This window comes from Pan paniscus, chromosome 18, assembly GCF_029289425.2.
Source record: "Pan paniscus chromosome 18, NHGRI_mPanPan1-v2.0_pri, whole genome shotgun sequence".
Lineage (NCBI taxonomy): Eukaryota > Metazoa > Chordata > Mammalia > Primates > Hominidae > Pan > Pan paniscus.
Window position 1 is genome coordinate 31,833,798 of NC_073267.2, and position 27,313 is coordinate 31,861,110.

The 27,313-nt window shown below is 54.6% G+C and overlaps 2 protein-coding genes across 4 annotated transcripts in view; one reads left to right on the forward strand and one right to left on the reverse strand.

Annotated features, from left to right (window-relative positions):
* The first annotated feature begins 145 nt into the window (after positions 1–145).
* RABEP2 (rabaptin, RAB GTPase binding effector protein 2) lies at positions 146–23,001 on the forward strand. 2 transcript variants are annotated; one of them, XM_003806115.5, is made up of 13 exons: positions 146–1,665; positions 2,156–2,368; positions 6,792–6,949; positions 12,665–12,775; positions 12,860–13,210; positions 16,250–16,345; positions 16,443–16,541; positions 18,655–18,810; positions 21,226–21,403; positions 21,544–21,555; positions 21,663–21,718; positions 21,909–22,025; positions 22,378–23,001. In XM_003806115.5, the coding sequence occupies exons 1-13, from the start codon at positions 1,605–1,607 to the stop codon at positions 22,477–22,479; spliced, it is 1,710 nt and encodes a 569-aa protein (XP_003806163.1). In that variant the 5' UTR covers positions 146–1,604; the 3' UTR covers positions 22,480–23,001. The 2 variants fall into 2 exon arrangements, with proteins under 2 accessions (XP_003806163.1, XP_063453591.1); XM_063597521.1 differs by lacking the exon at positions 21,544–21,555 and having other exon boundaries at positions 147–1,665.
* ATP2A1 (ATPase sarcoplasmic/endoplasmic reticulum Ca2+ transporting 1) overlaps positions 22,956–27,313 on the reverse strand; it is a 26,556-nt gene continuing 22,198 nt past the window's right edge. Inside the window, exons 13-20 of one of the 2 annotated variants that reach the window (XM_055099650.2) lie at positions 26,504–26,839; positions 25,341–25,561; positions 25,038–25,240; positions 24,759–24,844; positions 24,514–24,647; positions 24,278–24,395; positions 23,985–24,102; positions 22,956–23,242 (exon numbers count right to left, since the gene is read on the reverse strand). In XM_055099650.2, coding sequence (XP_054955625.1) covers positions 23,217–23,242; positions 23,985–24,102; positions 24,278–24,395; positions 24,514–24,647; positions 24,759–24,844; positions 25,038–25,240; positions 25,341–25,561; positions 26,504–26,839 — 1,242 coding nt within the window. In that variant the 3' untranslated portion in view covers positions 22,956–23,216. The remainder of the gene's footprint in view (positions 23,243–23,984; positions 24,103–24,277; positions 24,396–24,513; positions 24,648–24,758; positions 24,845–25,037; positions 25,241–25,340; positions 25,562–26,503; positions 26,840–27,313) is intronic. The other variant, XM_034951863.3, reaches the window with a different exon arrangement.

The following is a 27,313-nucleotide window of genomic DNA, read 5'->3' on the forward strand; positions in this document are numbered from 1 at the left end:
CCATGGTAGTTTACCAAACCCATTAACCCATCACCTAGGTATCAAGCCCAGGATGCATTAGCTACTCTTGCTGATGCTCTCCCTCCCCCCTCCCAACACCCACCCCACAGGCCCCCATGTGTGTTGGTCCCCTCCCTGTGTCCATGTGTTCTCATTGTTCAGCTCCCAAGTGAGAACATGCATGTTTAGCTTTCTGTTGCTGCATTAATTTGCTGAGGATAATAGCTTCTAGCTTCATCCATGTCCCTGCAAAGGACATGATCTCGTTCCTTTTTATGGCTGTATAGTATTCCATGGTGTATATGTACCACATTTTCTTTATCCAGTCTATCATTGAGGGGCATTTGGGTTGAGTCCATGTCTTTGCTATTTTGAATAGTGCTTCAATGAACATACTCGTGCATGTATCTTTGTAATAGAATGATTTATATTCCTTTAGGTATATACCCAGTAATGGGATTTCTGGGTCAAATGGTATTTCTGGTTCTAGGTCTTTGAGGAATCACCACACTGTCTTCCACAATGGTTGAACTAATTTACATTCCCACCAACAGTGTAAAAGCGTTCTACCTTTGGCCATTTTCAAACTGCATTATCTGTTTTACAAAAATCGCTCCAGCTGCTTTACGGAGAATTAATTAATTAAAGGGCGGAGTCGACACTGTGGAAGTTCAGGAGAAGTGATGGGAGCTGGGACGGAGTGTTAGCGCTGGAGATGGAGAAAAAGGGGCACATTCTGGAATAGTCAGCACATTGGAAGTAGAGTTTACGGGACTTGCAGGAGGACACGTAGAATCAAGGACTTCCAGGTTCCTGGCGTGTCCTTTACAGAAGGAAAAAAGGTTTGAGGGAAGGGGAACCAAGGCTCTGGACATAAATCTGAATTGCCTGTCACCGTCCGGGTGGAGGTCACAGATAAAGAGCCTGATCTAGACACAGGCGGAGAGGAGAGGAGGGATTTGAGGGCGTTGGGAGGGGGAAAGGGGGGCCAGCAGGAAACGGTGACTGGCTGAGTAACAAAATGGGGGTGGGGACGTGCAAGTTTCAGACTCCGACTAACTACGCGGGGACTCCGAGGCGCTCAGAAAAATGAAGCCGACCCGGCCCTGCCCCGAGGGACGCTCCAAGAGGGCGGAGGTGCAGGGAGGGCCCCGCCACAATTCGCGGTAACGCAAGCCAGGCTCGGGCGGAAGGGCGGCCGGAGCCGATCAAAGGCTGGCTCCGGGCAGGGGCAGCGAGGGAGCGAGGGGGAGCTCTCCGCAGGCCGGTGTCCCGGAGGAGGCATAATTGGAGCAGGGCTTCCAAGGTCACGGAGAGACGCCGGGCAAGACCTCTTAAGGATCCTCTTCCGGGCTTGAAAGACAGGCGTCCTCCCGAACCGCGCGACCCAGCCAAGAAGAGCCGGGGCGGGGCCGGGGCCGGGGCCGGGAGCCGACTCGGGAATCTTCGGCCGAGGCTCGGCAATCCCCCCATCCTCCGTCCGGGGCCTCCAGCCCGGGGCCGATCCGGAAACAGCCGAGCGGATCCGGAAACAGCCGAGAGGACCCGGAAGCGGTGCGCTCCGTCACCAGGGAGTGCGGGAATCCGCCGTTTGCGCTGAGGCAATGGCGGCAGCTGCGCCGGTGGCCGCGGACGACGATGAGCGGCGGCGGCGGCCGGGGGCTGGTACGTGAGGGGGCGTCCGTGCACGCGGGGAACGGTGATGCTGGGGGCGGGGCCGAGCCAGCCACCTGCGGATAGGGGGTGGAGAGGGATGATGGAGGAAGGGGCGGGGCCACGCTGTCGAGAAAGGGGGCGGGGCCTACAGCCACCGGCAAAAGGGGGCGTGGCCCGGCCATTGAAGGGGTAGGGCCAGTGACAGGTGCGAAGTGGGGCCCGGTGAGGAAGGGGCGCGGCCCCTAGGAGGGCGGGGCCAGGTGGGACCGAAGAGAGGACTGAGTGAAACTGGCCACCGCCAAGAGATGGAGTGTAGGCAGCACCAGGCAGAGCGAGTGGGAAGGGGGCGGGGCAGGGGCGGGGCCAGGTGAGCCCGGCGGGCCCAGGTGAAGGAGGCCCCAGATGAAGGCAACAGTACTAGGTTGCAGGACTTGCTAAGCCGGTAGGTGGCCTGGGGTGTTAAGAGATGGGAAGAGAGGCTGATCCCTGTCCCCCACAGCACTGGAGGACTCCCGGCCCCAGGAAGGGGCAAATGGTGAGGCCGAGTCAGGTGAGCTCAGCCGGCTTCGGGCTGAGCTGGCAGGCGCCCTGGCAGAAATGGAAACCATGAAGGCTGTGGCAGAGGTGAGCGAGAGCACGAAGGCCGAGGCTGTGGCTGCGGTGCAGCGGCAGTGCCAAGAGGAGGTGGCCTCGCTGCAGGCCATCCTGAAAGGTGAGACGCGGGACTCACCTAGACTCCCCATCAACCCCATACTGGGGAGTGCATGACGAGAAAGGGATTGGGGGCACAGATAAGCTATGGGATAGGTTAGCAGGGCTGCCTGGCACAGGGCATACCTGTGGCCCAGAGGAAGGGCCGCCCTTTTAAAATTTGCATAGAGGCCCTCCATGTGATAGCAGCAGCTCTGTCAGTTATAGCTAAGTTTAGCTCCCAGCTTCTATCTGTTGCCTTGTCCCATGTCATTTCTTGTCCCTCACTGATGATTGATCAACCCTGAAGATGGGCGAGAAACTTCTCAGTTCCCCAAACCAACCTCATTTTAGTCTGGACTTCTGGGAAATAGAATCAGCCCTGGCCCAGTCTCTGTGAGTCTAATGCTCTGCTCTCTAGCCTTCCCCAGACACTCCCCCCTCCACCCCACGCCATGCACCAGCTTCCCCACCTCCGCCCCACGTTCTCTGTACTTGGTCCTCTGGCCCCAGACGCCCCAGCTGCTGATCCTGTTTTCTACTCTCCTTCCTCTAGCAGAAGCCAGAGACTGAAGCAGATGTCAGAGCTGCCCCTGCTGCGGTGGGGCTCTCGTCAACTCTCTCCTGGACTTTTGTCCCAACCTTCTCACAGATCTCCCTCTATAGTCTGGCCTTGACATTGGCTTCCAGAGTAAACTTCCTAAAATTCCCTTCCCAACATGCGATTTCCCTTTCTAACAGCCGCTGGTGGCTGGAGACTTTTCTGGGGCTGTATTTCCCACATTTCAGGATCCACCTGCCTGTGCAATGTAGACACATCCTTGTACAACTTACTCTGCTGTTTACTTAATATTTGTTCTTTAAATAGATCCACATTTTAAAAGTTTACATACATTTATTAAGGGAAACTTGTTATCTCTACTATATAAGAAAAGCCAGGTGTGTCCTAAATAATAACAATGGCTAGCTTTTTTTTTTTTTTCTTGAGTCAATAAGAGTTTCACTCTGTCGCCCAAGCTGGAGTGCGTCACACCACGCTGGTGTGATCTCAGCTCACTGCAACCTCCACCTCCTGGGCTCAAGCAGATCCTCCTACCTCAGCCTCCCAAGTAGCCAGGACTACAGGTGCATGCCACCATGCCTGGCTAATTTTTAGTATTTTTTTGTAGAAACAGGGTCTCTCTATGTTACCCAGACAGGTCTTGAACTCCTGAGCTCAAACGATCTGCCTGCCTTGGCCTCCCAAAGTGCTGGGATTACAGGTGTGAGCCACCGCGCCTGGCCAGGTAGCATGTTTTGAGCACTCACTATGTGCCAGGCACTGAGCTAAATGCTTTATGAGTAACTAATCTTCATAACAAACTCTGTGAGGCAGGAACTATTATCCATCTCCATTTTACAGAGGAAGCTCTGAGGCCCGGAGAGGTTAAATAACTTGCCCAAGGTCATATAGCTGGAAAACAGCCAAAGATTGGAAACCAAGCAGCCTAACAGCTGAACCTATTTTTTTTTTTTCCTGAGACAGTGTCTCACTCTGTTACCCAGACTGGAGTTCAGTGGTGCAGTCTCAGCTCACTGCAACCTCCACCTCCCGGGTTCAAGCGATTCTTCTTCCTCAGCCTCCCAAGTAGCTGGGACTACAGGTGTGTGCCACCACACCTGGCTAATTTTTTTTTTTCTTTTCTTTTGAGATGGAGTCTTGCTCTGTCGCCCAGGCTGGAGTACAGTGGTGTGATCTTGGCTTACTGCAAGCTCCACCTCCCGGGTTCATGCTATTCTCCTGCCTCAGCCTCCCAACCAGCTGGGACTACAGGTGCTCGCCACCACGCCTGGCTAATTTTTTTTTTAATTTTTGGTAGAGACGGGGTTTCACTGTGTTAGCCAGGATGGTCTCGATCTCCTGACCTCGTGATCTGCCTGCCTCGGCCTCCCAGAGTGCTGGGATTAGAGGGGTGACCCACCACGCCCGGCCCCATTTTTTGTATTTTTAGTAGAGTTGGGGTTTCACCGTGTTAGCCAGGATAGTCTCGATCTCCTGACCTTGTGATCCGCCCACCTCGGCCTCCCAAAGTGCTGGAATTAGAGGCGTGAGCCAGCACACCCGGCCCAGCTGAACCTTTACTTCTACTGTTAGCGCACAATAATAGGTCAATATCTATACAAACAAAAAATGACCACGTTCTACCAAAAATCAAACAAGTCCATGTTACTCAGGTGGGAGGATCAGTTGAGGTCAGGAGTTTGAGACCAGCCTGGGCACCAAAGTGAGACCCTTAGCTGGGTATGGCGGCAAGTGCCTGTGGTCCCTGCTACTTGGGAGGGTGAGGTGGGAGGTTCACTTGAGCCCAAGAGTTTAAGGCTGCAGTGAACTATGATTGCACCACTGCACTCCAGCCTGGGTGACAGAGGGAGACCCTGACTCTCTTTTTTTTGTTTTTTTGTTTTTTGAGACGGAGTCCCGCTCAGTCACCCAGGCTGAAGTGCAGTGGCACAATCTCGGTTCACTGCAACCTCCGCCTCCTGGGTTCAAACAATTCTCCTGCCTCAGCCTCCCAAGTAGCTGGGATTACAGGCGCCCACCACCATGCCTGGTTAAATTTTGTGTTTTCAGTAGAGACAAGGTTTCACCATGTTGGCCAGGCTGGTCTCGAACTCCTGACCTAGGTGATCTGCCCACCTCGGCCTCCCAAAGTGCTGGGATTACAGGTATGAGCCACGGCGCCCCACCCTGACTCCCTTAAAAAAAAAAAAAAAAAAATCTATGTTCTATCCAACATCACCTCCATCTCCTGCTGACCTGTAGAATAAGTTCCAAACCTCTTGGCGTCACATTCAAGGCCCTGGGAGCCACCCACTGCCTCCTTTCCAGTGTCTCTCCTTGGGCGCCTTCACTGTTCCAGTCCCTCCAACATATCCCACCATGCCACAGCCACGCCAGCTGCTCTTCCGCTGCTCACACTGGTCCTGTTAACTCATGCATCTTTCCCTCCTTCACTGTCTACCACTGTCCTCTCCTGCCTGGCCAGGCAGGCAGAGTGAGGGCTCCTTCCTCTGGGATATCCAAGCCCAGGAAGGGTCCTCTCCTGTACCTCTTCCCATACTGCATCCTAACTATTGCCACAGCCGCCCTCTTCATTGGACTGTGAGCTCCCGGTGGCAGGCTTTGTGTTTGATTAATTTCTGTATTTCCAGAGCCCAGCTCAGAGTCTGATCCAGTGTAAATATTTATTACTATGATTAAGGGCCGGGTGTGGTGGCTCATGCCTGTAATCCCAGCACTTTGGGAGGCTGAGATGGGAGGATTGCTTGAGCTCAGGAGTTCAAGACCAGCCTGGGCAACATGGTGAGACCCCGTCTCTACAAAAAATACAAAAATTAGCCAGGCATGCTAGTTTGTGCCTGTAGTCCCAGCTACTCGGGGCACTGAGGTGGGAGGATTGCTTGAGCCCAGGAGGCTGAGGTTGCAGTGAGTCATGATTGCGACACTGCACTTCAGCCTGGGCAACAGAGTGAGACCCTTTCTCAAAAATTAAAAAAACAGAGGCCTGTGGTGGGGTCGGGGGAGAGGGGAGGGATAGCATTAGGAGATATACCTAATGTAAATGACGAGTTAATGGGTGTAGCTCACCAACATGGCACATGTATACATATGTAACAAACCTGCATGTTGTGCACATGTACCCTAGAACTTAAAGTAAAATTAAACAAACAAAAAAAAAAGGGCTGGGAGCAGTGGCTCATGCCTATAATCCCAGCACTTTGGGAGGCCAAGGCGGGCGGATCGCTTGAGGTCAGGAGTTTAAGACCAGCCTGGCCAGCATGGCAAAACCCCGTCTCTACTAAAAATAGAAAAATTAGCCAGGGGTGGTGGTGGGCGCCTGTAATCCCAGCTACACAGGAGGCTGAGGCACGAGAATCACTTGAACCCAGCAGGCAGAGGTTGCAGTGAGCCAAGATTGCGCCACTGCACCCCAGCCTGGGTGACAGAGTGAGACTCTGTCTCAAAATAATAATAATAATAATAACCAAAAAAAATTCTTACTGTTCTTAAATATTGACTGTTCCTGGTATATATTAATAGGAACAGTGTCACATCTTCTGTGTGCCTGAGAAAGGGCTGGACACCTTGCCTGTGTCATCTCATCTATTTTTATTTTTTATTTTATTTTATTTTTTTGTACACTATTTATCTTAGATATGTCATCTCATTTAGTCTGTAGCCACCAGAAGGATGATCAGTAGTGTCCCCATTTTGCACCTAAGGACACTGATGCACAGAGAGGCTGAGTGATTGCCCAGGTCAATTTCTGCAAAGCCTGCCATGGCAACTGCTATGGTAGATTGTCTCACAGAAAGAGTCAGTGCATCAAGAGTCCCCTGCTTGCCCACAGGCAGGGCCGGCTCATTGACCCTCCCTCTTTCCCACCCTCCCTCTCCCCCACCAGACTCCATCAGCAGCTATGAAGCCCAGATCACCACCCTGAAGCAGGAGCGACAGCAGCAGCAGCAGGACTGTGAGGAGAAGGAGCGGGAGCTGGGCCGCCTGAAGCAGCTGCTGTCCCGGGCCTACCCCCTGGACTCCCTGGAGAAGCAGATGGAAAAGGTTGGGATTGGGATGGCTTCCCTGCTGCCCTGGGATTTGGAAGGATGTTGAGGATTGTGGATGTCCCATTCCCTGGTCATGGGGTGCGGGGCACCCAGCAGTGATTCTAGGAATAGCACAGAGTTACCAGGTGTTGTTGAGAGCTTGGCTCTGTGCTCCGTAGGGTCCTGGCTTGCCCCTTATTAGTGGGTGACCAAGTTCGCTTAGCTCCAAAATTAAGTTATGTAGAGGGAAGGGAACTTACACTTAAGGGTAACAAAAAAAATTCTTACTGTTATTAAATATTGACTTCTGGTGTACATTACCTCTTGGTAATATATTGTTACCTCTTGGCTTGGTGCAGTGGCTCACGCCTATAATCCCAACACTTTGGGAGGCCAAGGCAGGTGGGGCACTTGAGGTCAGGAGTTCAAGACCAGCCTGGCCAACATGGTAAAACCCTGTCTCTACTCAAAATATAAAAATTAGCCTGCGGCGCACACCTGTAATCCCAGCTACTCAGGAGGTTGAGGCAGGAGGATCACTTGAACCCAGGAGGCAGAGGCTGCTGTGAGCTAAGATCGTGCCACTGCACTCCAACCTGGGCAATAGAGTGAGACTTCGTCTTAAAAAAAGGATGCCTCTGATGCTTTAGGCACTGTGCTTAGTGCTTGACAGAGTCAGCCTCCCCAGTCCATTCCCTGTAAGGGAGGTCTGTTAGATCCATTTATCAGATGAGTACGATAAGGCTCGGGGAAATTCAGTACTTCCCCTGTTTACGCACATAGAAGGGAGTGGAGTTGAGATTTTAAAATCTAAGCAGAGGACTAACTCATGCTTATAATCCCAGCACTTTGGGAAGCCAAGGCAGGAGGATCGCTTGAGGCCAGGAGGTTGAAGCTGCAGTGAGCTATGATCTCACTACTGCACTCCAGCCTGGGCACCATAGCAAGATCCCATCTCTAAAAACTTTTTTTGTTAAATTAACTGGGCATGGTGGTGCACACCTGTAGTCCCAGCTACTCAAGAGGCTGACATGGGAGGATCACTTGAGGCAGAAATCAAGTTTGCAGCAAGCTATGATCACATCACTGCACTCCAGCTTGGATGACAGAGTAAGACCCTGTCTCTTTAAAAAAAAAAAAGTCTAGGCAGACTGGTTTTATTTATTTATTTATTTATTTTTATTTATTTTTTTTATTTTTTTATTTTTTTGAGACGGAGTCTCGCTCTGTCGCCCAGGCTGGAGTGCAGTGGCGCGATCTCGGCTCACTGCAAGCTCCGCCTCCTGGGTTCGCGCCATTCTCCTGCCTCAGCCTCCCGAGTAGCTGGGACTACAGGCGCCCGCTACCACGCCCGGCTAATTTTTTGTATTTTTAGTAGAGACGGGGTTTCACCGTGTTAGCCAGGATGGTCTCGATCTCCTGACCTCGTGATCTGCCCGCCTCGGCCTCCCAAAGTGCTGGGATTACAGGCGTGAGCCACCGCGCCCGGTCTATTTATTTATTATTGAGACAGGGTCTTGCTCTGTCACCCAGGCTGGAGTACAGTGGCGCAATCTCGACTCACTGCCACCTCTGCCTCCTGGGTTCAAGTGATTCTCCTGCCTCAGCCTCCCGAATAGCTGGAATTACAGGCACCTGCCACCATGCCCAGCTAATTTTTTTGTAGTATTAGTAGCGACGGGGTTTCACCGTGTTGGCCAGGCTCGTCTTGAACTCCTGACCTCTAGTGATCAGCCCGCCTCCGCCTCCCAAAATGCTGGGATTGCAGGCGTGAACCACCGTGCCCGGCCCAGGCTGGTTCGAAAGTGTTCTTAATCTCTATGATATGTCACCTCCTTTATTATTGCTGTTATTAACAATTATAGGAAGCACATATTTATTATCAAACGCTTCATCTTTCAAAGCAAATTTTTATTGTTACTTCATTTGATCCTATAGCAGACCTGTGAGATAGATACTTCAATTAATATTCTTATTTCATGCATAAGGAAACAGGCTCAGGGATGGTGTCAGTTACCTAGTTAGAAAGAAAGATGAAGACAGGAGCCCATGAAACAAAGACCTTCAAGCCACATCTTCCCAGCATCCGGGCTGCCCCGTGCATCCGGAGTGTTCCCCAGGGAGCACCTCCGCAGGTTGGTAAAGGAGAGGGCCCCGCTCAATGAAAGCTGCCCAACACAGTGAAGGGAGCATCAGGGCTGGGTGTGGTGGCCCACGCCTGTAATCCTAGCCCTTTGGGAGGTTGAGGTGGGCAGATCACTTGAGGTCAGGAGTTTGAGACCAGCCTGGCCAACTTGGGGAAGCCCCGTCTCTACTAAAAAAGTACAGAAATTAGCCAGGCATGGTGGTGGGCACCTGTAATCCCAGCTACTCGGGAGACTGAGGCAGGAAAGTCTCTTGAACCCAGGAGACGGAGGTTGCAGTGAGCCGAGATCATACCACTGCACTCCATCCTGGGCAACAGAGCAAGATTCCGTCTCAAAAAAGAAAAAGAGATTTGGAGGATTAAACAGCTTGCTTGAGAAGATTTCAAGTGATTCAAGAAGTGGAAAGGGCATGAACTAGAAGTAGGGAGTGATGTGGACAGGGATGACTGGCAGATTTCTGCCTTGAACAACTTGTGGCCAGCAGGGCCGTTTTCACTGACTGAGTGTTTGTGGCAGGAAGAACAGCGTCCCTGAGTGGTTTGTTTTGGGTATCTACGGTTAGAGGAGCCTGTGGGACATATAAGCGGAGATATGTAGAGGCTGTTGGTTGCTCAACATCAGCAGGATCCGAAGCTTGAAAAGAGGTGGGAAAATATGGTCAGCTCTATGGTGGTGATGGGAGTGTGGGAGAACAAATCGATTAGGATGAGATTTGGCTGCATGTGATTGAAAACCCAAATTAACAGTGGCTTAAATGTGACATAATTTTTTTTTTTTTTTTTGAGATGGAGTCTTGCTCCGTCCCCAGGCTGGAGTGCAGTGGCGCCATCTCGGCTCATTGCAACCTCTGCACCCAGGTCCTGGTTCAAGCAATTCTCCTTCCTCAACCTCCCAAGTAGCTGGGATTACAGGCGCGCACCACCACATCCAGCTAATTTTTGTATTTTTAGTAGAGATGGGGTTTCACCACGTTGGCCAGTCTGGTCTTGAACTCCTGACCTTGTGATCGGCCCACCTTGGCCTCCCAAAGTGCTGAGATTACAGGCATGAGCCACTGCACTTGGCCAGAAATTTTTTTTTTTTTTTGGAGACAGAGTCTCAGTCTGTCGCCCAGGCTGGAGTGCAGTGACGTGATCTTGGCTCACTGCAACCTCCACCTCCCGGGTTCAAGTGATTCTCGTGACTCAGCCTCCCTGAGTAGCTGGGATTACAGGTGCCCACTGCCACGCCTGGCTAATTTTGTATTTTTAGTACACACAGGGTTTTGCTGTGTTGGCCAGGCTGGTTTCAAACTCCTGCCCTCAGGCGATCTGCCCGCCTTGGCCTCCCAAAGTGCTGGGATTACAGGCATGAGCCACTGCACCCAGCCCAGAAATTTGTTTTTTTCAAGTCCAGAGGTAGACATTTCAGGACTGGTATAGCAGCTTGACAAGTTGTCAAGCAGGCTTCTCCTATATTGCTGTTTTGCCATAGGTAGCACATTGCCTCATGGTCCAAGATGACTGCTTGAGTGCCAGCCATCATGTCCACATTCCAGCCAGCAAAAAGGAGGAGAAGGAGGAATAAAGAAAGGCACACCCTCTTCCTTTGAAGAGTTGTCCAAGGCCAGGCACGGTGGCTCATGCCTGTAATCCTAGCACTTTGGGAGGCCGAGGCGAGCGGATCATTTGAGGCCGAGATGGGTGGTCTCAGGAGTTCGAGACCAGTCTGGCCAACATGGTTAAACCCCCTTCTACTAAAAATACAAAAAAATTAGCTGGGCGTGGTGGCGCGCATCTGTAATTCTAGCTACTTGGGAGGCTGAGGCAGGAGAATCGCTTGAACCTGGGAGGCAGAGGTAGCAGTGAGCAGAGATAGTGCCATTGCACTCCAGCTTGGGCAACAAGAATGAAACTTCTTATTAAAAGAAAAAAAGTTGTCCTGGGCCAGGCACGGTGGCTCACACCTGTAATCTCAGCACTTTGGGAGGCCGAGGTGGGTGGTTTCAGGAGTTCGAGACAAGCCTGGCCAAAATAGTGAAACCCCCTCTCTACTAAAAATACAAAAATTAGCCGGGCGTGGTGGCGAGTGCCTGTAATCCCAGCTACTCATGAGGCTGAGGCAGGAGAATCACTTGAACCCAGGAGGCGGAGGTTGCAGTGAGCCGAGATTATGCCACTCCACTCTAGTCGGGGCAACAGAGTGAGACTCCATCTCAAAAGAATGTAATAATAATACAAATAAAATAAAGAGTTGTCCTGGAAGGTCCCCTTGGCTTATCTGTTTCCATCTCAGTAGCTGGAACTTAGCCAGATGATCTGTTTAGTTACAAGGAAGCTGAGAAATGTGGATGGTATTTTAGGATTTAGGCCACATGCCCAACTAACAATGTGAAGTGTGCTGGCCATTGGTGTAATCCCAACCCAGATGCTGGGAATTACACTTGTAATGCCAGCACCTTGGGAGGCTGAGGAGGGAGGATCACTTGAGGCCTGGAGTTCAAAACCAGTCTGGGCAACATAGCAAGATCCTGTCTCCACAAAAAATACAAAAATTAGCTCATTGGTGCACATGCCTGTAGTCCCAGCTAATCAGGAGGCTGAGGCAGGAGGATGGCTCGAGTCCTGGAGATGAGGGCTACAGTGAGACGCGACTGCACCACTGCACTCCAGCCTGGGCAACAGAACGAGACCTCATCTCTTTTTTTTTTTTTTTTTTTTGAGACAGCGTCTCGCTCTGTTGCCCAGGCTGGAGTGCAATGGCATGATCTCGGCTCACTGCAACCCCCGCCTCCCGGGTTCAAAGGATTCTCCTGCCTCAGCCTCCCGAGTAGCTGGGACTACAGGTGCCTGCCACCACGCCCAGCTAATTTTTATACTTTTAATAGAGACGGGGTTTCACCATGTTGGCCAGGATGGTCTCGATCTCTTGACCTTGTGATCCGCCTGCCTTGGCCTCCCAAAGTGCTGGGATTACAGGCATGAGTCACCGCGCCCGGCCGACCTCATCTCTTAAAAAAAAAAAAAAAAAGCCGGGCGTGGTGGCTCAAGCCTGTAATCCCAGCACTTTGGGAGGCCAAGGCAGGCGGATCACGAGGTCAGGAGTTCGAGACCAGCCTGGGCAACATGGTGAAACCCCATCTCTACTAAAAATACAAAAATTAGCTGGGCATGTTGGTGCGTGCCTATAGTCCCAGCTCCTGGGGATGCTGAGGCAGGAGAATGGCTTGAACCCAGGAGGCGGAGGTAGCAGTGAGCCGAGATCGTGCCACTGCACTCCAGCCTGGGTGATAGAGCAAGACTCCATCTCAAAAAAAAAAAGGTAAAGTTCTATGACGAAAGAAAAAAATGGATGTTGGAGAAGGAAGATATGGTGAGTGACGGGGCCACAGGAAGAAGTCGTGACCTTCATCCTTGCCCTTATGTCCTGGGGCAAGTCATGGAAGCTTCTAGAGCCTCTGTGTTCTTATCTCTGGAATGAGGGTGGACAGCACCTTCTAGGGAGGATTAGGAGAGCTGATGTGCTTGGAGAGGAAGCTCTGAACAGACCCGGGGCTTCAGCACTTTGGAGGGGGAACTATTGCTGCCACACCCCGCTCCCTCCAGGCCCACGAGGACTCGGAGAAGCTGCGGGAGATCGTACTGCCCATGGAAAAGGAGATCGAGGAGCTGAAGGCGAAGCTGCTGAGGGCCGAGGAGCTGATTCAGGAGATCCAGGTGAGGGCACGGCCGGGGGGCGCTGGGGAAGGAGGGGTGCCAGAGGACCCTGGCCCCCAGCCTCTTCCCTGCCCCCTTCCCTAGAGACGTCCCCGGCATGCCCCTTCCCTGCACGGCTCCACGGAGTTGCTGCCCCTGTCCCGGGATCCATCGCCCCCGCTGGAGCCTCTGGAGGAGCTGAGCGGAGATGGGGGTCCAGCCGCTGAGGCCTTCGCTCACAACTGCGATGACAGCGCCTCCATCTCCTCCTTCTCCCTTGGCGGTGGGGTCGGCAGCAGCTCCTCCCTGCCCCAAAGCCGCCAGGGCCTGAGCCCTGAACAGGAAGAGACGGCCTCGCTGGTGTCTACGGGCACCCTGGTTCCCGAGGGCATCTACCTGCCCCCTCCTGGCTACCAGCTCGTCCCAGACACTCAGTGGGAGCAGCTGCAGACAGAGGTGAGTGTTGTGGGCAGGGTGGCGGGGTGTACCATCCCCCTCTCCGCTGGATGCTTCACCCGCACCACCTGTGTTCAGACCCAGAGCTAGAGCCGGAGCTTCCACAGGGAGAAGAGAGGCCCCCCTCCTGGTGAAGGCAGGCAGATGTAAACATGCATAGGGGCCAGGTGCGGTGGCTCACACCTGCCATCCCAGCCACTCGGAAGCTGGGTGGGAAGATTGTTTGTGGCTAGGAGTTCAAGGCCAGTCTGGGCAACATAGTAAGACCCTGTCTCTTTACAAAAGTTAAAAAAAAAAAAAAAAAGCCAAGTATACACCTGTAGTCCCAGCTACTTGGGAGGCTGAGGCAGGAGGATCTCTTGAGCCCAGGAGATTGAGGTTGCAGTGAACCGAGATCGTGCCACCCACTCCAGCCTGGGTCACAGAGTGAGAACCTGTCTCAAAAAAAAAAAAAAAAAAAAGAGGCTGGGTGTGGTGGTTCATGCCTGTAATCCCAGCACTTTGGGAGGCCGAGGTGGGTGGATCACCTGAGGTCAGGAGTTTGAGACCAGCCTGGACAACATGGTGAAACCCCATCTAAAAACACAAAAAATTAGCTGGGCGTGGTGGCGCATGCCCGTAATCCCAGCTACTCAGGAGGCTGAGGCAGGAGAATCGCTTGAACTGGGGAGGCGGAGGTTGCAGTGAGCCAAGATCAAACCACTGCACTCCATCCTGGGCAACAAGAGTGAAACTCTGTCTCAAAATAATAATAACAATAATGTGATACAAAAAATGAATTATACATTTAACATGGGTAAATTATGTGGTAAATTATAACTCAATAAAGGTGCTTTAAAAAAGAATGCACATGGATGCATGGGGAAGACATTGTCACCAGGGAGATGCCCAGAGAAAAACAAAACTGGGCTTATAGGATAGAGACTGGCAGTGAGGGAGACTGACCCGGGTTCAGGCTGGAACTGAGACCCAGATGGTGGGAGGAAGTACTCTTAAAGACCGGGGCAGGCCGGGCGCGGTGGCTCACGTCTGTAATCCCAGCACCTTGGGAGGCTGAGGTGGGCAGATCACCTGAGGTTGAGAGTTCAAGACCAGCCTGACCAACATGGAGACAAGCGTGGTGGCGCATGCCTGTAATCCCAGCTACTTGGGAGGCTGAGGCAGGAGAATCGCTTGAACCCAGGAGGCAGAAGTTGTGGTAAGCCGAGATCGCGCCATTGCACTCCAGCCCGGGCAACAAGAGAAGCAGAGAGAAACTCTGTCTCAAAAAAAAAGAAAAAAAAAAAAACCGGGGCACAAGGAACTGTGAGTTCAAAGGCCCTGAGGATGGAGAGACCACAGTGTGTCTAAGGAACAGGAAGGCCACCGGGGAGGAGAGAAGAGGAGACCAGAAAGAAAGGCAAGGCCACATGAGTCCGACCTCGGGGGCCTGTTGTGCATTGTGCATCTTAGGAGACGTGGGAAGCACCTGCAGGGTTAAGCAACGGAGAAGCCTCCCGGCTCCAGGCTTTCAAAAACTCACTTGGGGCCAGGTGCAGTGGCTCACGCGTGTAATCTCAGCACTTTGGGACACTGAAGCGGGCAGAATGCTGGAGCCCAGGAGTTTGAGACCAGCCTGGGCAACATGATGAAACCCTGTCCTACAAAAAAACACAAAAAAGTAGCTGGGCACAGTGGCACGTGCCTATGATCCAGGCTACTTCGAGAGGTTGAGATGAGAGGATTGCTTGAGCCCAGGAGGTCAATGCTGCAGTGAACTGAGATCGTGCGCCACTGCACTGCAGCCTGGGTCACAGAGTGAGACCCCATCTCAAAAAAAAAAAAAAAAAAGAAAGAAAGAAAGGTTACTTGGGGCTGTGTTGGGGTAGGGGACACAGGAGAAGCTGAGAGGCTGGGACTGTGGTGTACAGGAAGGTGGTACCTTGGACCAGGGGATGGCCGCAGAGACAGGAAGAAATGGGTGGATGTGGAATCCACTTTTTTTTTTTTGAGATGGAGTCTCGCTGTGTCACCCAGGCTGGAGTGCAGTGGTGTGATCTCGGCTCACTGCTAGCTCCGCCTACCAGGTTCATGCCATACTCCTGCCTCAGCCTTCCGAGTAGCTGGGACTACAGGTGCCCACCACCACACCTGGCTAATTTTTTGTGTTTATAGTAGAGACGGGGTTTCACCGTGTTAGCCAGGATGGTCTCGATCTCCTGACCTCGTGATCCGCCCACCTCGGCCTCCCAAAGTGCTGGGATTACAGGCGCGAGCCACCATGCCCGGCTGGAATCCACTTTTTTTAAGATGGAGTCCTGTCCTGTCACCCAGGCTGGAGTGCAGTGGCCTGATCTTGGCTCACTGCAACCTCTGTCTTTCAGGTTCAAGCGATTCTCCTGCCTCAGCCTCCCCCGTAGCTGGGATTACAGGGGCCCGCCACCATGTCCAACTACTTTTTTTGTATTTTTAGTAGAGACAAGGTTTCACCATATTGGTCAGGCTGATCTTGAACTCCTGACCACCCACCTCAGCCTCCCAAAGTGGTGGGATTATAGACATGAGCCACCATGCCTGGCCCTGTTTTTTTTTTTTTTTCCTTTTTTTTGAGACGGAATCTCACTCACGGCAACCTCTGCTCACTGCTCACTGCAACCTCTGCTTCCTGGGTTTAAGTGATTCTCCTGCCTCAGTTTCCCGAGTAGCTGAGATTACAGGTGTCCCGCCACCACGCCCGGCTAATTTTTTGTCTTTTTAGTAGAGACAGCCAGGCTGGTTTTGAACTCCTGACCTCAAATGATCCACCCACCTCAGCCTCCCAAAGTGCTGGGATTACAGGCGTGACCCCACTGCACCCAGTCCTGTGGAATCCACTTTGGAGGTGGACCTGGCAGGGCCTGCTGATGGGTGGGGAGTGAAGGGAAGAGAATGGATGGCTGGGCCTGTAACTTGACGGACTGTGTGGATGAGGGCACCTCCCTGCAGAGGTGGGCCACGAGAAGTGTGGTGAGGGGGGCCAAGTTCCTGGGAGATGCAGGCTGAAGGCAGGGTCTGTGGCAGGGCCGACAGCTGCAGAAGGACCTGGAGAGCGTCAGTCGCGAGCGGGACGAGCTCCAAGAGGGCCTGAGACGGAGCAACGAGGACTGTGCCAAGCAGGTGGGTCCCTGCCGCCGCTGCAGCCCCAGCCGGCCTCTGGCTACCTGCCGCCCCCTGACATGCCCTTGCCCTCACTTTTGCCCTCCCTCCAACCCAGATGCAGGTGCTCCTGGCCCAGGTCCAGAACTCAGAGCAGCTGCTGCGGACCCTGCAAGGGACCGTGAGCCAGGCCCAGGAGCGGGTGCAGCTGCAGATGGTGAGTACCTGGGGGCCCCGGGGCAGGAGGGCGAGGAGTCCAGCAGGAATCAGTTGCACGTGGTGGAAGGGGGCACGTGGGAAGTCAAGGAACCTGTCTTGTCCCCAGCTGCTCAGGCCACACCCTGGAACCGGTGCCAGGTAGGTAAGAGGGTTTTGGGGCAGCTGGTGCCGTGGCCAGAACAGGGCCCCTGCAGCCACACAGAGCTGTTTGATCTTGAGCTAATCCCAGACTCCCAGCCTCTGCCTCACCATCTATAAAACTGACATAATGGGCCCTAGTTTGCAGAGTCATGAGGATTAAAACCAAATCTGACTGGGCAAGGTGACTCATACCTGTAATCCTAGCACTTTGGGAGGCCTAGGCGGTTGGATCACCTGAGGTCAGGAGTTCAAGCCTGGCCAACACAGGGAAACCCCATCTCTATTAAGAATACAAAAATTAGCCGGGCATGGTGGTGGGCACCTATAATCCCAGCTACTTGGCTGGGCAGGATAATCGCTTGAACCCGGGGGACAGAGGTTGTAGTGAGCCGAGATCACGCCATTGCACTTCAGCCTGGGTGAAAGCAAAACTGTCTCAAAGAAAAAAAAAAAAAAGCAAATCAGATACTGACAAAGACTGGGGAGGAGACATATGTGATTGAACAGGGCCAGGTGTAGGGCAGGAGGGTAGGAGGGCAGTAGGCAGCCTGGAACCAGAGGCCCCTGCAAGGGGCTCCTGCCTCTGGGCTCTGCTGACCGTGGCCACCTAGGAACACAGGTTCCCTGCTGCCAGATTTTCTGATTTTTCAAGAGAAACCAAAAATACGAATATTTGTGTATTGTCTCATATTTTTTTTTTTTTTTTTTGAGACAGAGTCTCGCTCTTTCACCCAGGCTGGAGTGCAGTGGCACGATCTCGGCTCACTCCAAGCTCTGCCTCCCAGATTCACTCCATTCTCCTGCCTCAGCCTCCCGAGTAGCTGAGACTACAGGTGCCTGCCACCACGCCCGGTTAATTTTTTTTTTTGTATTTTTAGTAGAGACGGGGTTTCACCGTGTTAGCCAGGATGGTCTCGATCTCCTGACCTCGTGATCCACCCGTCTCGGCCTCCCAAAGTGCTGGGATTACAGGCGTGAGCCACTGAGCCCGGCCTCCTGTTTTTTTTTTTTTAAGAAATGGTGTGTTGCTCTGTCGCTCAGGCTGGCCAGGCTGGAGTGCAGTGGTGCAATCATAGCTCACTGAAGCCTCAACTTTCTGGGCTCAAGCAATCCTGCAGCCTCACCCTCCTGAGTAGCTGGGACTACAGGCTCACACCACCATGCCCAGCTAATTTGTAAATTTTTTTGTAGAGTCGGGGTCTCACTATGTTGCCCAGGCTGGTCTCAAACTCCTGGCCTCAAGTGACCCTCCCACCTTGGCCTCCCCCATAGCCAGGGTTATAGGTGTGTGGCACCACGCCTGGCTTGTCTCTTAATTTTTAGAATTGGCAACTACTTTAAGGTTTTAAAAATATATATGGGCCGGGCATGGTGGCTCACACCTGTAATCCCAGCACTTTGGGAGGCCAAGACAGGTGGATCATCTGAGGTCAAGAGTTTGAGACCAACCTGACCAACATGGTGAAACCCCGTCTCTACTAAAAGTACAAATATTAGCCAGGCGTGATGGTGGGTGCCTGTAATTCCAGCTACTTGGGAGGCTGAGGCAGGAGAATCGCTTGAACCCGGGAGGCGGAGGTTGCAGTGAGCCGAGATCACTCCATTGCACTCCAGCCTAAGTGACAGAGGGAGACTCTGTCTCAAAAAAATACATATTTTTTAAAATTTAAATTTATATATATTTAAATATTTGTGTGTGTGTGTGTGTGTGTGTGTGTGTGTGTGTGTGTGTATAGACCAAGTAAAATATCTGGCTTGGGCCCTGGCAGCAGCCTGTAATCTGCGTGTTAGCAGGGACAGGGGTGTCTGAAGAGCTTGGTAGCAAAAAGTGCTCCTTCCTTGCTTAGGAACAGAGAGGGTATGGGCTCTCTTGCTGTCAGTCTGGGAGGAGGGTTCAAGGAGGTTTGGCTTCCTAGGGACTGGAGACGCCCTACCCTCTTCATTGCCTTATACTAACTGTCTGTCCATAGGCGGAGCTGGTCACCACCCACAAGTGCCTGCACCATGAGGTAAAGCGGTTGAATGAGGAAAACCAAGGGCTCCGGGCCGAGCAGCTGCCATCCTCAGCCCCCCAGGGCCCGCAGCAGGAGCAGGGCGAGGAGGAATCACTGCCCAGCTCTGTGCCAGTAAGCCGAGTGTGGGCACTGAGAGCCTGGAGCCACCGTGAGGGCCCCTTCTTCCCAGGCAGGGCAGAGCATTGGTCACGACCAGCCAGGGTGCTGTGTATTTGCTTGGCTAACTCATTTGCCTTCTCTAAGGCTCAGTTTCCTCATCTGAGAAATGGAACCATACATGCTTTCCAGCATTGGCATCAAAAGAAAATGAATTAACAGAATGCTTGGCAGGAAGGAAGCAGTCATTTGGTTGGTTTGCTATTTTTAAGTGACACGCGAGCCACAAGATTGAATTTATCATAATCTTTGGTTTATAGCAAGCTGCCATCATGGATCTATGCCTAGCCTTTGTCAACTTAATTTCTTAATAATATGGCTTATTAGCCAGGCGCGATGGCTCACACCTGTAATCCTAGCACTTTGAGAAGCTGAGGCGGGCGGATCACTTGAGGTCAGGAATTTGAGACCAGCCTGGCCAACAGGGTAAAACCCTGTCTCTACTAAAAATACAAAAAAATTAGTCGGGGCTGGGTGCGGTGGCTCACGCCTGTAATCCCAGCACTTTGGGAGGCCAAGGTGGGTGGATCACCTGAGGTCAGGAGTTCGAGACCAGCCTGCCCAACATGGCAAAACCCCATCTCTACTAAAAATACAAAAATTAGCCTGGTGTGGTGGCGGGCACCTGTAATCCCAGCTACTCGGTAGGCTGAGGCTGGAGAATCGATTGAACCCAGGAGGCGGAGGTTGCAGTGAGCCGAAATCGCGCCATTGCACTCCAGCCTGGGTAACAAGAGTGAAACTCTGTCTCAAAAAAAAAAGAACATTAGTTGGGCGTGGTGGCTCGTGCCTGTAATCCCAGCTACTTGGGAGGCTAAGGCAGAAGAATCACTTGGCCTGGGAGCCGGAAGTTGCAGTGAGCCAAGATCGCGCCACTGCACTCTAGCCTTGGCGAGAGAGCAAGGCTCCATCTCAAAATAATAATAATAATATGGCTTATTAATAAATTGATTAGAAATAGATCACTTGGTGGCTGGGCACAGTGGGTCACGCCTGTAATCACAGCAGTTTGGAAGGCTGAGGCAGGAGGATCATTTGAGCCCAGGAGTTCAAGACCAGCCTGGGCAACAAAGCAAGACCCTGTCTCTACAAAAAATAAAAATAAAAATATTAGCTGGGCTTGGTGGCTTGCGCCTATAGTCCCAGCTACTTAGGAGCCTGAGGCAGGAGGATCACTCAAGTCCAGGAGTTCAAGATCAGCCTGGGCAACATAGTTGAGACCCTGTCTCTACAAAAAATACAAAAATTAGCCAGGTGTGGTGGCCTCCACCTGCAGTCCCAGCAACTCAAGTGTCTGAGGCGGGACGCTTGAGCCTGGGAGGTTGAGGCTACAGTGAGCTGTGATCATGCCACTACACTCCATCCTGGGCCACAGAGTGAGACCCTGTCTCAAAAAAAAAAAAAAAAAACAAAGGCAAAAAACAAAAAAAAAGATCCGTGGGGCACCTTCCCCACCCTGAGATCTGTCCACTTCCGGGCACCTCCTCCCCATTCCTTGGCTCTGCTTTGCCCTTGCAGTCTTCGGTGTTTTCATTACATGTACAGTGCGATGCTTAACTTTCATTGTTCTTGAGCTTTACAAAAGGGTTTATTTTATTTTTATTTTTTGAGACAGAGTCTCGCTCTGTCGCCCCAGCTGGAGTGCAGTGGCACCATCTCGATTCACTGTAACCTCCACCTCCTTGGGTCAAGCAATTCTCCTGCCTCAGCCTCCTGAGTAGCTGGGATTACAGGCGCCGGCCGCCAGCTGGCTAATTTGTTGTTGTTGTTGTTGTTGTTTGTTTTTGTTTTTGTTTCTGTTTGAGATGGAGTCTTGTTCTGTCGCCCAGGCTGGAGTGCAGTGGCGCGATCTCGGCTCACTGCAAGCTCCGCCTCCTGGGTTCAAGTGATTCTTCTGCCTCAGCCTCCGGAGTAGCTGGGACTACAGGCACGCACCACCACGCCTGGCTATTTTCTGTATTTTTAGTAGAAACGGAGTTTCACCATATTGGCCAGGCTGGTCTCGAACTCCTGACCTCACGTGATCCGCCCACCTCAGCCTCCCAAAGTACTGAGATTGCAGGTGTGAGCCACCGCGCCCGGCAAGGGGCTCTTGCTGTAGGTAATCTGCTGAACTTTATGGTTGGGACTCTTCCTGAGCGCTCTCCACAGTGTGGGGCATGGTCGTGTGTCCTGAGCTTCCTCTCCTGGGCCGGAGCGCACCTGTCCTCCTCCCAGACGATGGGCATTTTGGGCTCTTCCCCGCTTTAGCCGTTTGCTTCCATCCTCCCTTCCTTCCCCGTTCCTCCCGACAATCCCCGTCTGGCTGGTGGCCCCTGCCCTCCTGCCCTCCTGCCCCAGCCCAGCAGGTGACTCCTCCGTCCCTTCCAGGAGCTGCAGCAGCTGCTGTGCCGCACGCGGCAAGAGGCGAGGGCCCGGCTGCAGGCCCAGGAGCACGGAGCCGAGCGCCTGCGGATCGAGATCGTGACGCTGCGGGAGGCTCTGGAGGAGGAGACAGCGGCCAGGGCCAGCCTGGAGGGGCAGCTGAGGGTGCAGCGGGAGGAGACAGGTGAGGGGAGGGGCACAAGCCCCCAGCCCCGGGCCCAGGGCCCCTGTCGGCCTTGCAGGGAGCCACTGGGGCCCAGGCGTGGGCAGCAGCGGGGAGGGGAGAGAGGCTGGCCTTGACCTCTCTTTCTTTCCTTCCCACAGAGGTGCTGGAGGGTGAGTGTGTGCTGGAGGTGATCTTGGGGATCGCCCACCCTGGCTGGGCTAGGTGGGGAAAGGGAGAGGGCATGGCCCTGACGTCTCCCCCTGCCCTGACTTCCCAGCCTCCCTGTGCAGCCTGAGGACAGAGATGGAGCGGGTGCAGCAGGAACAGAGCAAGGTGAGGGGGAGGGCAGGGGGACTGGGAGGAGAGGGACCCAGCTGTGGAAAAGACCCTCCCCCACCCCTCCCGCCCTCTGTGTCTCCCTCAGGCCAGGTGGAGGAAGCCCTGGGGCAACGGCTGGCCATGCACCCTCCCATCTGGTCCAGGCTGAGCCAGGCCCAGCTCAGTGTGGTGTCTGTCCCCGCAGGCCCAGCTCCCAGACCTCCTCTCAGAACAGAGGGCCAAGGTGCTGCGGCTGCAGGCAGAGCTGGAGACCAGTGAGCAGGTGCAGAGGGATTTCGTGCGACTGTCCCAGGCCCTGCAGGTATGGCCTGTCCCAGCCCCGCCAGGCTGGCTGGCTCCACTCCGGGTGACCTCTCCTGGGTCTTGCAAGGACAATTCCCTGGTTAGGGGAGTCCTTTCTTCCTCCTGGGGCTGGCATGGTCCTGTCCTGAGCTATTACTCAAAAAACCCTGAAACTCTCGTGTGAGCCTTGGTCAGTCACCTGAAGCCCTCAGTACAGGGCATGGTGGACTCTCAGGGCATTTGTGGCATCAGCCCCACAGAGGTGGCCCCTGGGTCCACTGGTCCCAGGCCCTGCCCTTGGGGGCTGGCAGGTGGGGTAGGGGCTGCGTTTCCCCACAAGTGCACTCTGCTCCCCTCGTCCGACCCGGCAGGTGCGCCTAGAGCGGATCCGCCAGGCTGAGACCCTGGAGCAAGTGCGCAGCATCATGGATGAGGCGCCACTCACGGACATCAGGGACATCAAGGACACCTGAGGGGTCAGGATGTCCCCACCCCCACCCTGGGAAAGACGCCTTTCCCCACTCCCGAACCATGAGGCCTCGCTCTGGGGTCTTGGATGGCTTTTCCACCGTCCCTGAGACTGGGGTTGAGGGGACTGATGGGGGCCACCACCGCCCCGCCCTCCAGCGCCTCCTCCCAGGGTGGCTGGGCCTCCTGTTCTCAGGGATCACACCTGGGTGAGGGGCCCAAGCCCCTCCCGGAACCAAAGGTGCAGGCTCAGGCCTGCGGCTTTCTGGCTGCTGTGCTGCCTCCTGGGCTCCAGCCCTCCCCTGCCCCCAGCCCGTCCCCTGCCCAGGGCACAGCCGAGCCATGGGGGCTGGGAGTCCCCATCAGAGGCAGTGAGGTGGGCCCCGGCCCTGGGACAGGCAGCTGCCTTCTGGTCTGCATGACACTAAGACGCTTGTCCACAGCGGCGACCCAGGCCTCCAAGCTTGCACAGAGGCAAGGCCAGACTTTTCCGTCATTTATTTTCAATAAATAAGCAGCTCAGCGCAGTCGGTCGCCTTGTCCCTGCAAGCCCCTCGGGGTTGGGAAGGGGAATTTACAAGGTTGAGAGGGAGGCGGGTGGCCGAGGGGGAAGGAAAGGGAAGGGGACATGTTTATAAACAGACACATGACACCGGTGTGGGGGACAGGACGGGGGTCTGTGCCACAGCTCTGCCTGAAGATGCGTCACTATCGGGGTGGGGAGGACAGAGCAAAAGGACGTTCACTTCCTTCTTTCATCTTCTGGATCTGGAAGGGGAAAGAGAAGGGATGAGGCAGGCGGCGGGAGGGCAGCGAGGTCCCTCCCAGGTGCATCTCCCAGGCACGCACTTACCTGGAGGCTCAGAAGCTTACCACCCTGCCAGTTTCTCCCCTACTCACCTGCGTCCCCAGACACCCCGCCCCCCCCCCACTGCAGCCCCACAGCAAAGACAGCCCAGCACACAGCCAGCGCAACGCAGCGCAGCAGACGGGCCCAGAGGCTGGCACTGCCCAGGGCCTGGGAGCCAAACTGACGCCCAGTGGGAGGCCAGTGGCCCACCCTGACTGGAAGCGCAGCAGCAGCAGTGGCAATGGCTCCAGGTGGAGCTGCGAGCGCAAGTGACCTTGGATGCGACGCGCAAGGGGCTGAGGGGGCGCGGGTGGCAGGGGCACAGCAGCTGGGCTGAGGGCAAGAAGGTGGTGATACCTGTGACACGGGCTCAAAGAGATGGAGGAGGGGGAACAGTTATCCTATGGCCAGAGAGGACAAGAGGCACTGTTATCAAGGCAGGGAGGTGGCATGGGGGCTATAGGGGCTGTGGGGGCTGAGGAGGCAGTGGGGCTGCCCCGGAGATGTGGCCCCTGCAGGCGCAGGGGGAACGGGGCGGACACAGGTCCTGCCAGGGCTGAGAAACTTACCACCTGCAAAGTAGGGGGCGGGGCGGGGGCGGCGTCATGGGGAAGGGGCTGTGGTGGGGCCAGGGCTTGGGACAGAGAGGGCACTCCTTACCCTCTAGGTAGTTCCGAGCAACGAACTTGAGGATTTCGTCGAGCCCAATGACTGGCAGTGAGATCTTGAGGACCATGAGCCACTGGGTGAGGTCCAGGGCCCGGAGCTTGAAGATCATCTGGGGCAGGGGACAAGTGCCCTCTCAGGAGGGGGTGGGGAGGGAGCCAGAAACCAGCACTGCCCAGCCCACTCCCACCAGCCTCCCACATCGGCGCCCCTGGTGGGAGTGGTCATGGGCCCGCCGTGGGCTCCCCAGTGCTGGGGTGGGTGGCCCTGGGCGGAAGAAACCTCACCGGCAGGGGGTCAACATAGAGGATGAGGAAGTGCAGGGACATGGAGAGGCAGATGGAGCCCAGCAGCCAGATGTTCACCCAGGGTGGCATCCGCAGCAGGGACTGGTTCTCGGACAGGCTGCAGAGGGGAAGGGGAGGGAGAAGGCACAGTGAGGAGGAAGGAGGTGGGCGGCACAGTGGAGGACGTGGGCAGTAGCCTCAGGGGAGGGTGGTGGGTGTAGCTGGGGGGCCCCCACCTGTTCAGTGCATTGCACATCTCGATGGTCACCAGCACGGACAGGGCCATGGTCATGGGCTCGGGGGCCTCGAAGACCTCACAGTCTATGCCCTCAAAGTGGGTGTTGTCCTCGGTGCACTGCATGAAGTGAGTCTGCAGGGAAGGTACGGGAGACTGAGGTCCAGGGCCACCTCCATGCCACCCTCCTGGTACCCTCCTGCATCCCCACACCCTCCTGGTCCCCTCCTTTGTGCCTCCCCCTACCAGCTGGCTGTAGTTGACATGAGGTCCATCCTCAGCGTACAGGAACCACCAGGCAGCTGCTCCCACGGTGGCTGCACCCACATAGCCTGTGGTGGAGAGAGGGGAGTCGGGGGTCAGGGCTGGGGAGATAGGGGGCATCGAGGGTTGAGGGCCTCATGTGGCCATGGACAGGCTGGCCAAGGAAGAAGGCCCTCTCAGCGCCTGCATGGGGGAGCTGGTGTCCCAGAGAGGGGGTTAGTCCCAAGGGGTGGGGAGGATCGAGGAACCCCTCCAGCTCACCCCCGATTGCCATGTAGCGGAAGAAGAGCCAGCCACTGATGAGGGGCTCCTTGGGGCTCCGGGGGGGGCGGTCCATGATGTCCAGGTCTGGTGGGTTGAAGCCCAGGGCTGTGGCTGGGAGCCCGTCAGTCACCAAGTTCACCCACAGCAGCTGCACCGGGATCAGGGCCTCAGGCAGCCCCAGGGCAGCGGTCAGGAAGATACTGTGGGAAGGAGGTGGTCACACCTCTGTCCTGCCTCCCAGACCTGCAGCCACCCCACCCTAACCCTGGCTTCCTCCTGGACGCCCACCCAGCTGCTCACCAGACCACCTCGCCCACGTTGGAGGAAATGAGGTAGCGGATGAACTGCTTCATGTTGTTGTAGATGGCGCGGCCCTCCTCCACAGCAGCTACAATGGTGGAGAAGTTGTCGTCAGCCAGCACCATCTCAGAGGCAGTCTTGGCCACGGCAGTGCCAGATCCCATGGCAATGCCAATCTCGGCCTTCTTCAGGGCAGGGGCGTCATTAACACCATCACCTGTCTGAGGGAGGAGGAGAAGGTGGGCTTAGGGCACCTTCACACATCCCTCCTTTTTAAAAAAGGTTTTATTTTAGGGATGAGGTCTCACTCTGTTGCCCAGGCTGGTCTTGAACTCCTGGGCTCAAGCAATCCTCCTGCCTCAACCTCCCAAAGTGTTGGGATTACAGGCATGTGCCACCACACTTGGCCAAAAACTCAGTTTAGAACAAAGATCGGCACACTTTTTTTTTTGAGACGGAGTCTTACTCTGTCACCCAGGCTGGAATGCAGTGGCGCAATCTCAGCTCACTGCAACCTCCGCCTCCCAGGTTCAAGCAGTTCTTCTGTCTCAGCCTCCTGAGTAACTGGGACTACAGGCATGTGCCACCATGCACGGCCAATTTTTGTATTTTTTGGTAGAGATGGGGTCTTGCCATGTTTTCCAGGCTGGTCTCAAACTCTTGACCTCAGGTGATCTGCCTGCCTCAGTCTCCTTAAGTTCTGGGATTACAGGCATGAGCCCCTCCGCCCACCTTTTTTTTTTTTTTTTTTGAGACAGGGTCTCACTCTATTGCCCAGGCTGAAGTACAGTGGTGCAGTCATAACTTACTGCACCCTCAAACTGTGCTCAAGTGATCCACCTCAGCCTCCCAAGTAGCTAGGACCACAAATATGTGCCACTGTGAGGCTGAATTTATTTTTAAAGTTTTGTTTTAGTAGAGATGAGGTCTTGCTATGTTGCCCAGGCTGGTCTCGAACTCCTGCTCAAGTGATCCGCCCACCTCAGCCTCCCAAAGTGCCAGGCCCAGCCCACAAATCCTCCTTCAGACTCTTCCTTGGGGTCTGAATCCCCACCCTTCTTGCATCTTACCAGGGCCCTCCGGCCCTGGGCCCCACTCTCCCCAGCACAGTCATCTGGTCATCTCCGTGGACACTAAGGCTGCAGCTGCCTGGGGCCTCTCACCATGGCTGTGATTTCATCGTAGGACTGCAGGTACTCCACAATCTTGGACTTGTGCGAGGGCTCCACGCGGGCGAAGCAGCAGGCACGTCGGCAGGCTTCCCGCTGTTCAGCCAGGGGCAGGTCGTCGAACTCTCGGCCCGTGTAGGCGCGATCGGCCACCTCCTCGTTCTCCCCAAAGATGCCAATTCGCCGGCAGATGGCAATGGCTGTGCCCTTGTTGTCCCCAGTGATCATGATCACCCGGATCCCGGCGTCACGGCACAGCTGGATGGAGCCCGTGACCTCCTTGCGTGGAGGGTCCAGCATGCCCACTACACCCACGAATGTCAGGTCCGTCTGGGGAGATACAGCAGAGAGCCACAGGTCAGGTGGGGATCTGGAAAACTCCCCTGGAGGAAGCTGGTGGGGGGTGGGGATGGGGTGAAAGGTCAGGAAGTGGTGGGGGTGGTGGGAAGCCTGAACCCTGGGCTTGCCGCCTCAGGGCCTGGTGTCAGACCTCAGTGGGGCCTTGGAAGCTCAGAGGCAGGAAACATCTCATTCATCTAAGCACCTGCAGGTGCTGATGGTGCCAGGCCCATCATGGGTCAGATCGTATCTTTTTTTTTTGAGACAGGGTATTGCTCTGTCACCCAGGCTGGAGTGCAGTGGTACAACGGTGCGATCATAGCTCACTGCAGCCTCAATCTACCAGGCTCAAGCGATCCTCCTACCTCACCCTCCCAAGTAGCTGGGACTACAGGCGTGCACCAACATGTCCAGCTAATTTTTTTTTTTTAATTTTTAGTAGAGAAAGGATCTCGCTATGTTGCC

What these genes read in the sequence shown, in the direction of transcription:
- RABEP2 (XM_003806115.5), top strand. Translation starts at nt 1,605, where the DNA reads ATGGCGGCAGCTGCGCCGGTGGCCGCGGACGACGATGAGCGGCGGCGG. An exon ending in AGCTGATTCAGGAGATCCAG is followed by an intron (nt 12,776 to 12,859) that starts GTGAGGGCACGG and finishes CCCCTTCCCTAG; the next exon opens with AGACGTCCCCGGCATGCCCC. An exon ending in TGCAGCAGGAACAGAGCAAG is followed by an intron (nt 21,719 to 21,908) that starts GTGAGGGGGAGG and finishes CTGTCCCCGCAG; the next exon opens with GCCCAGCTCCCAGACCTCCT.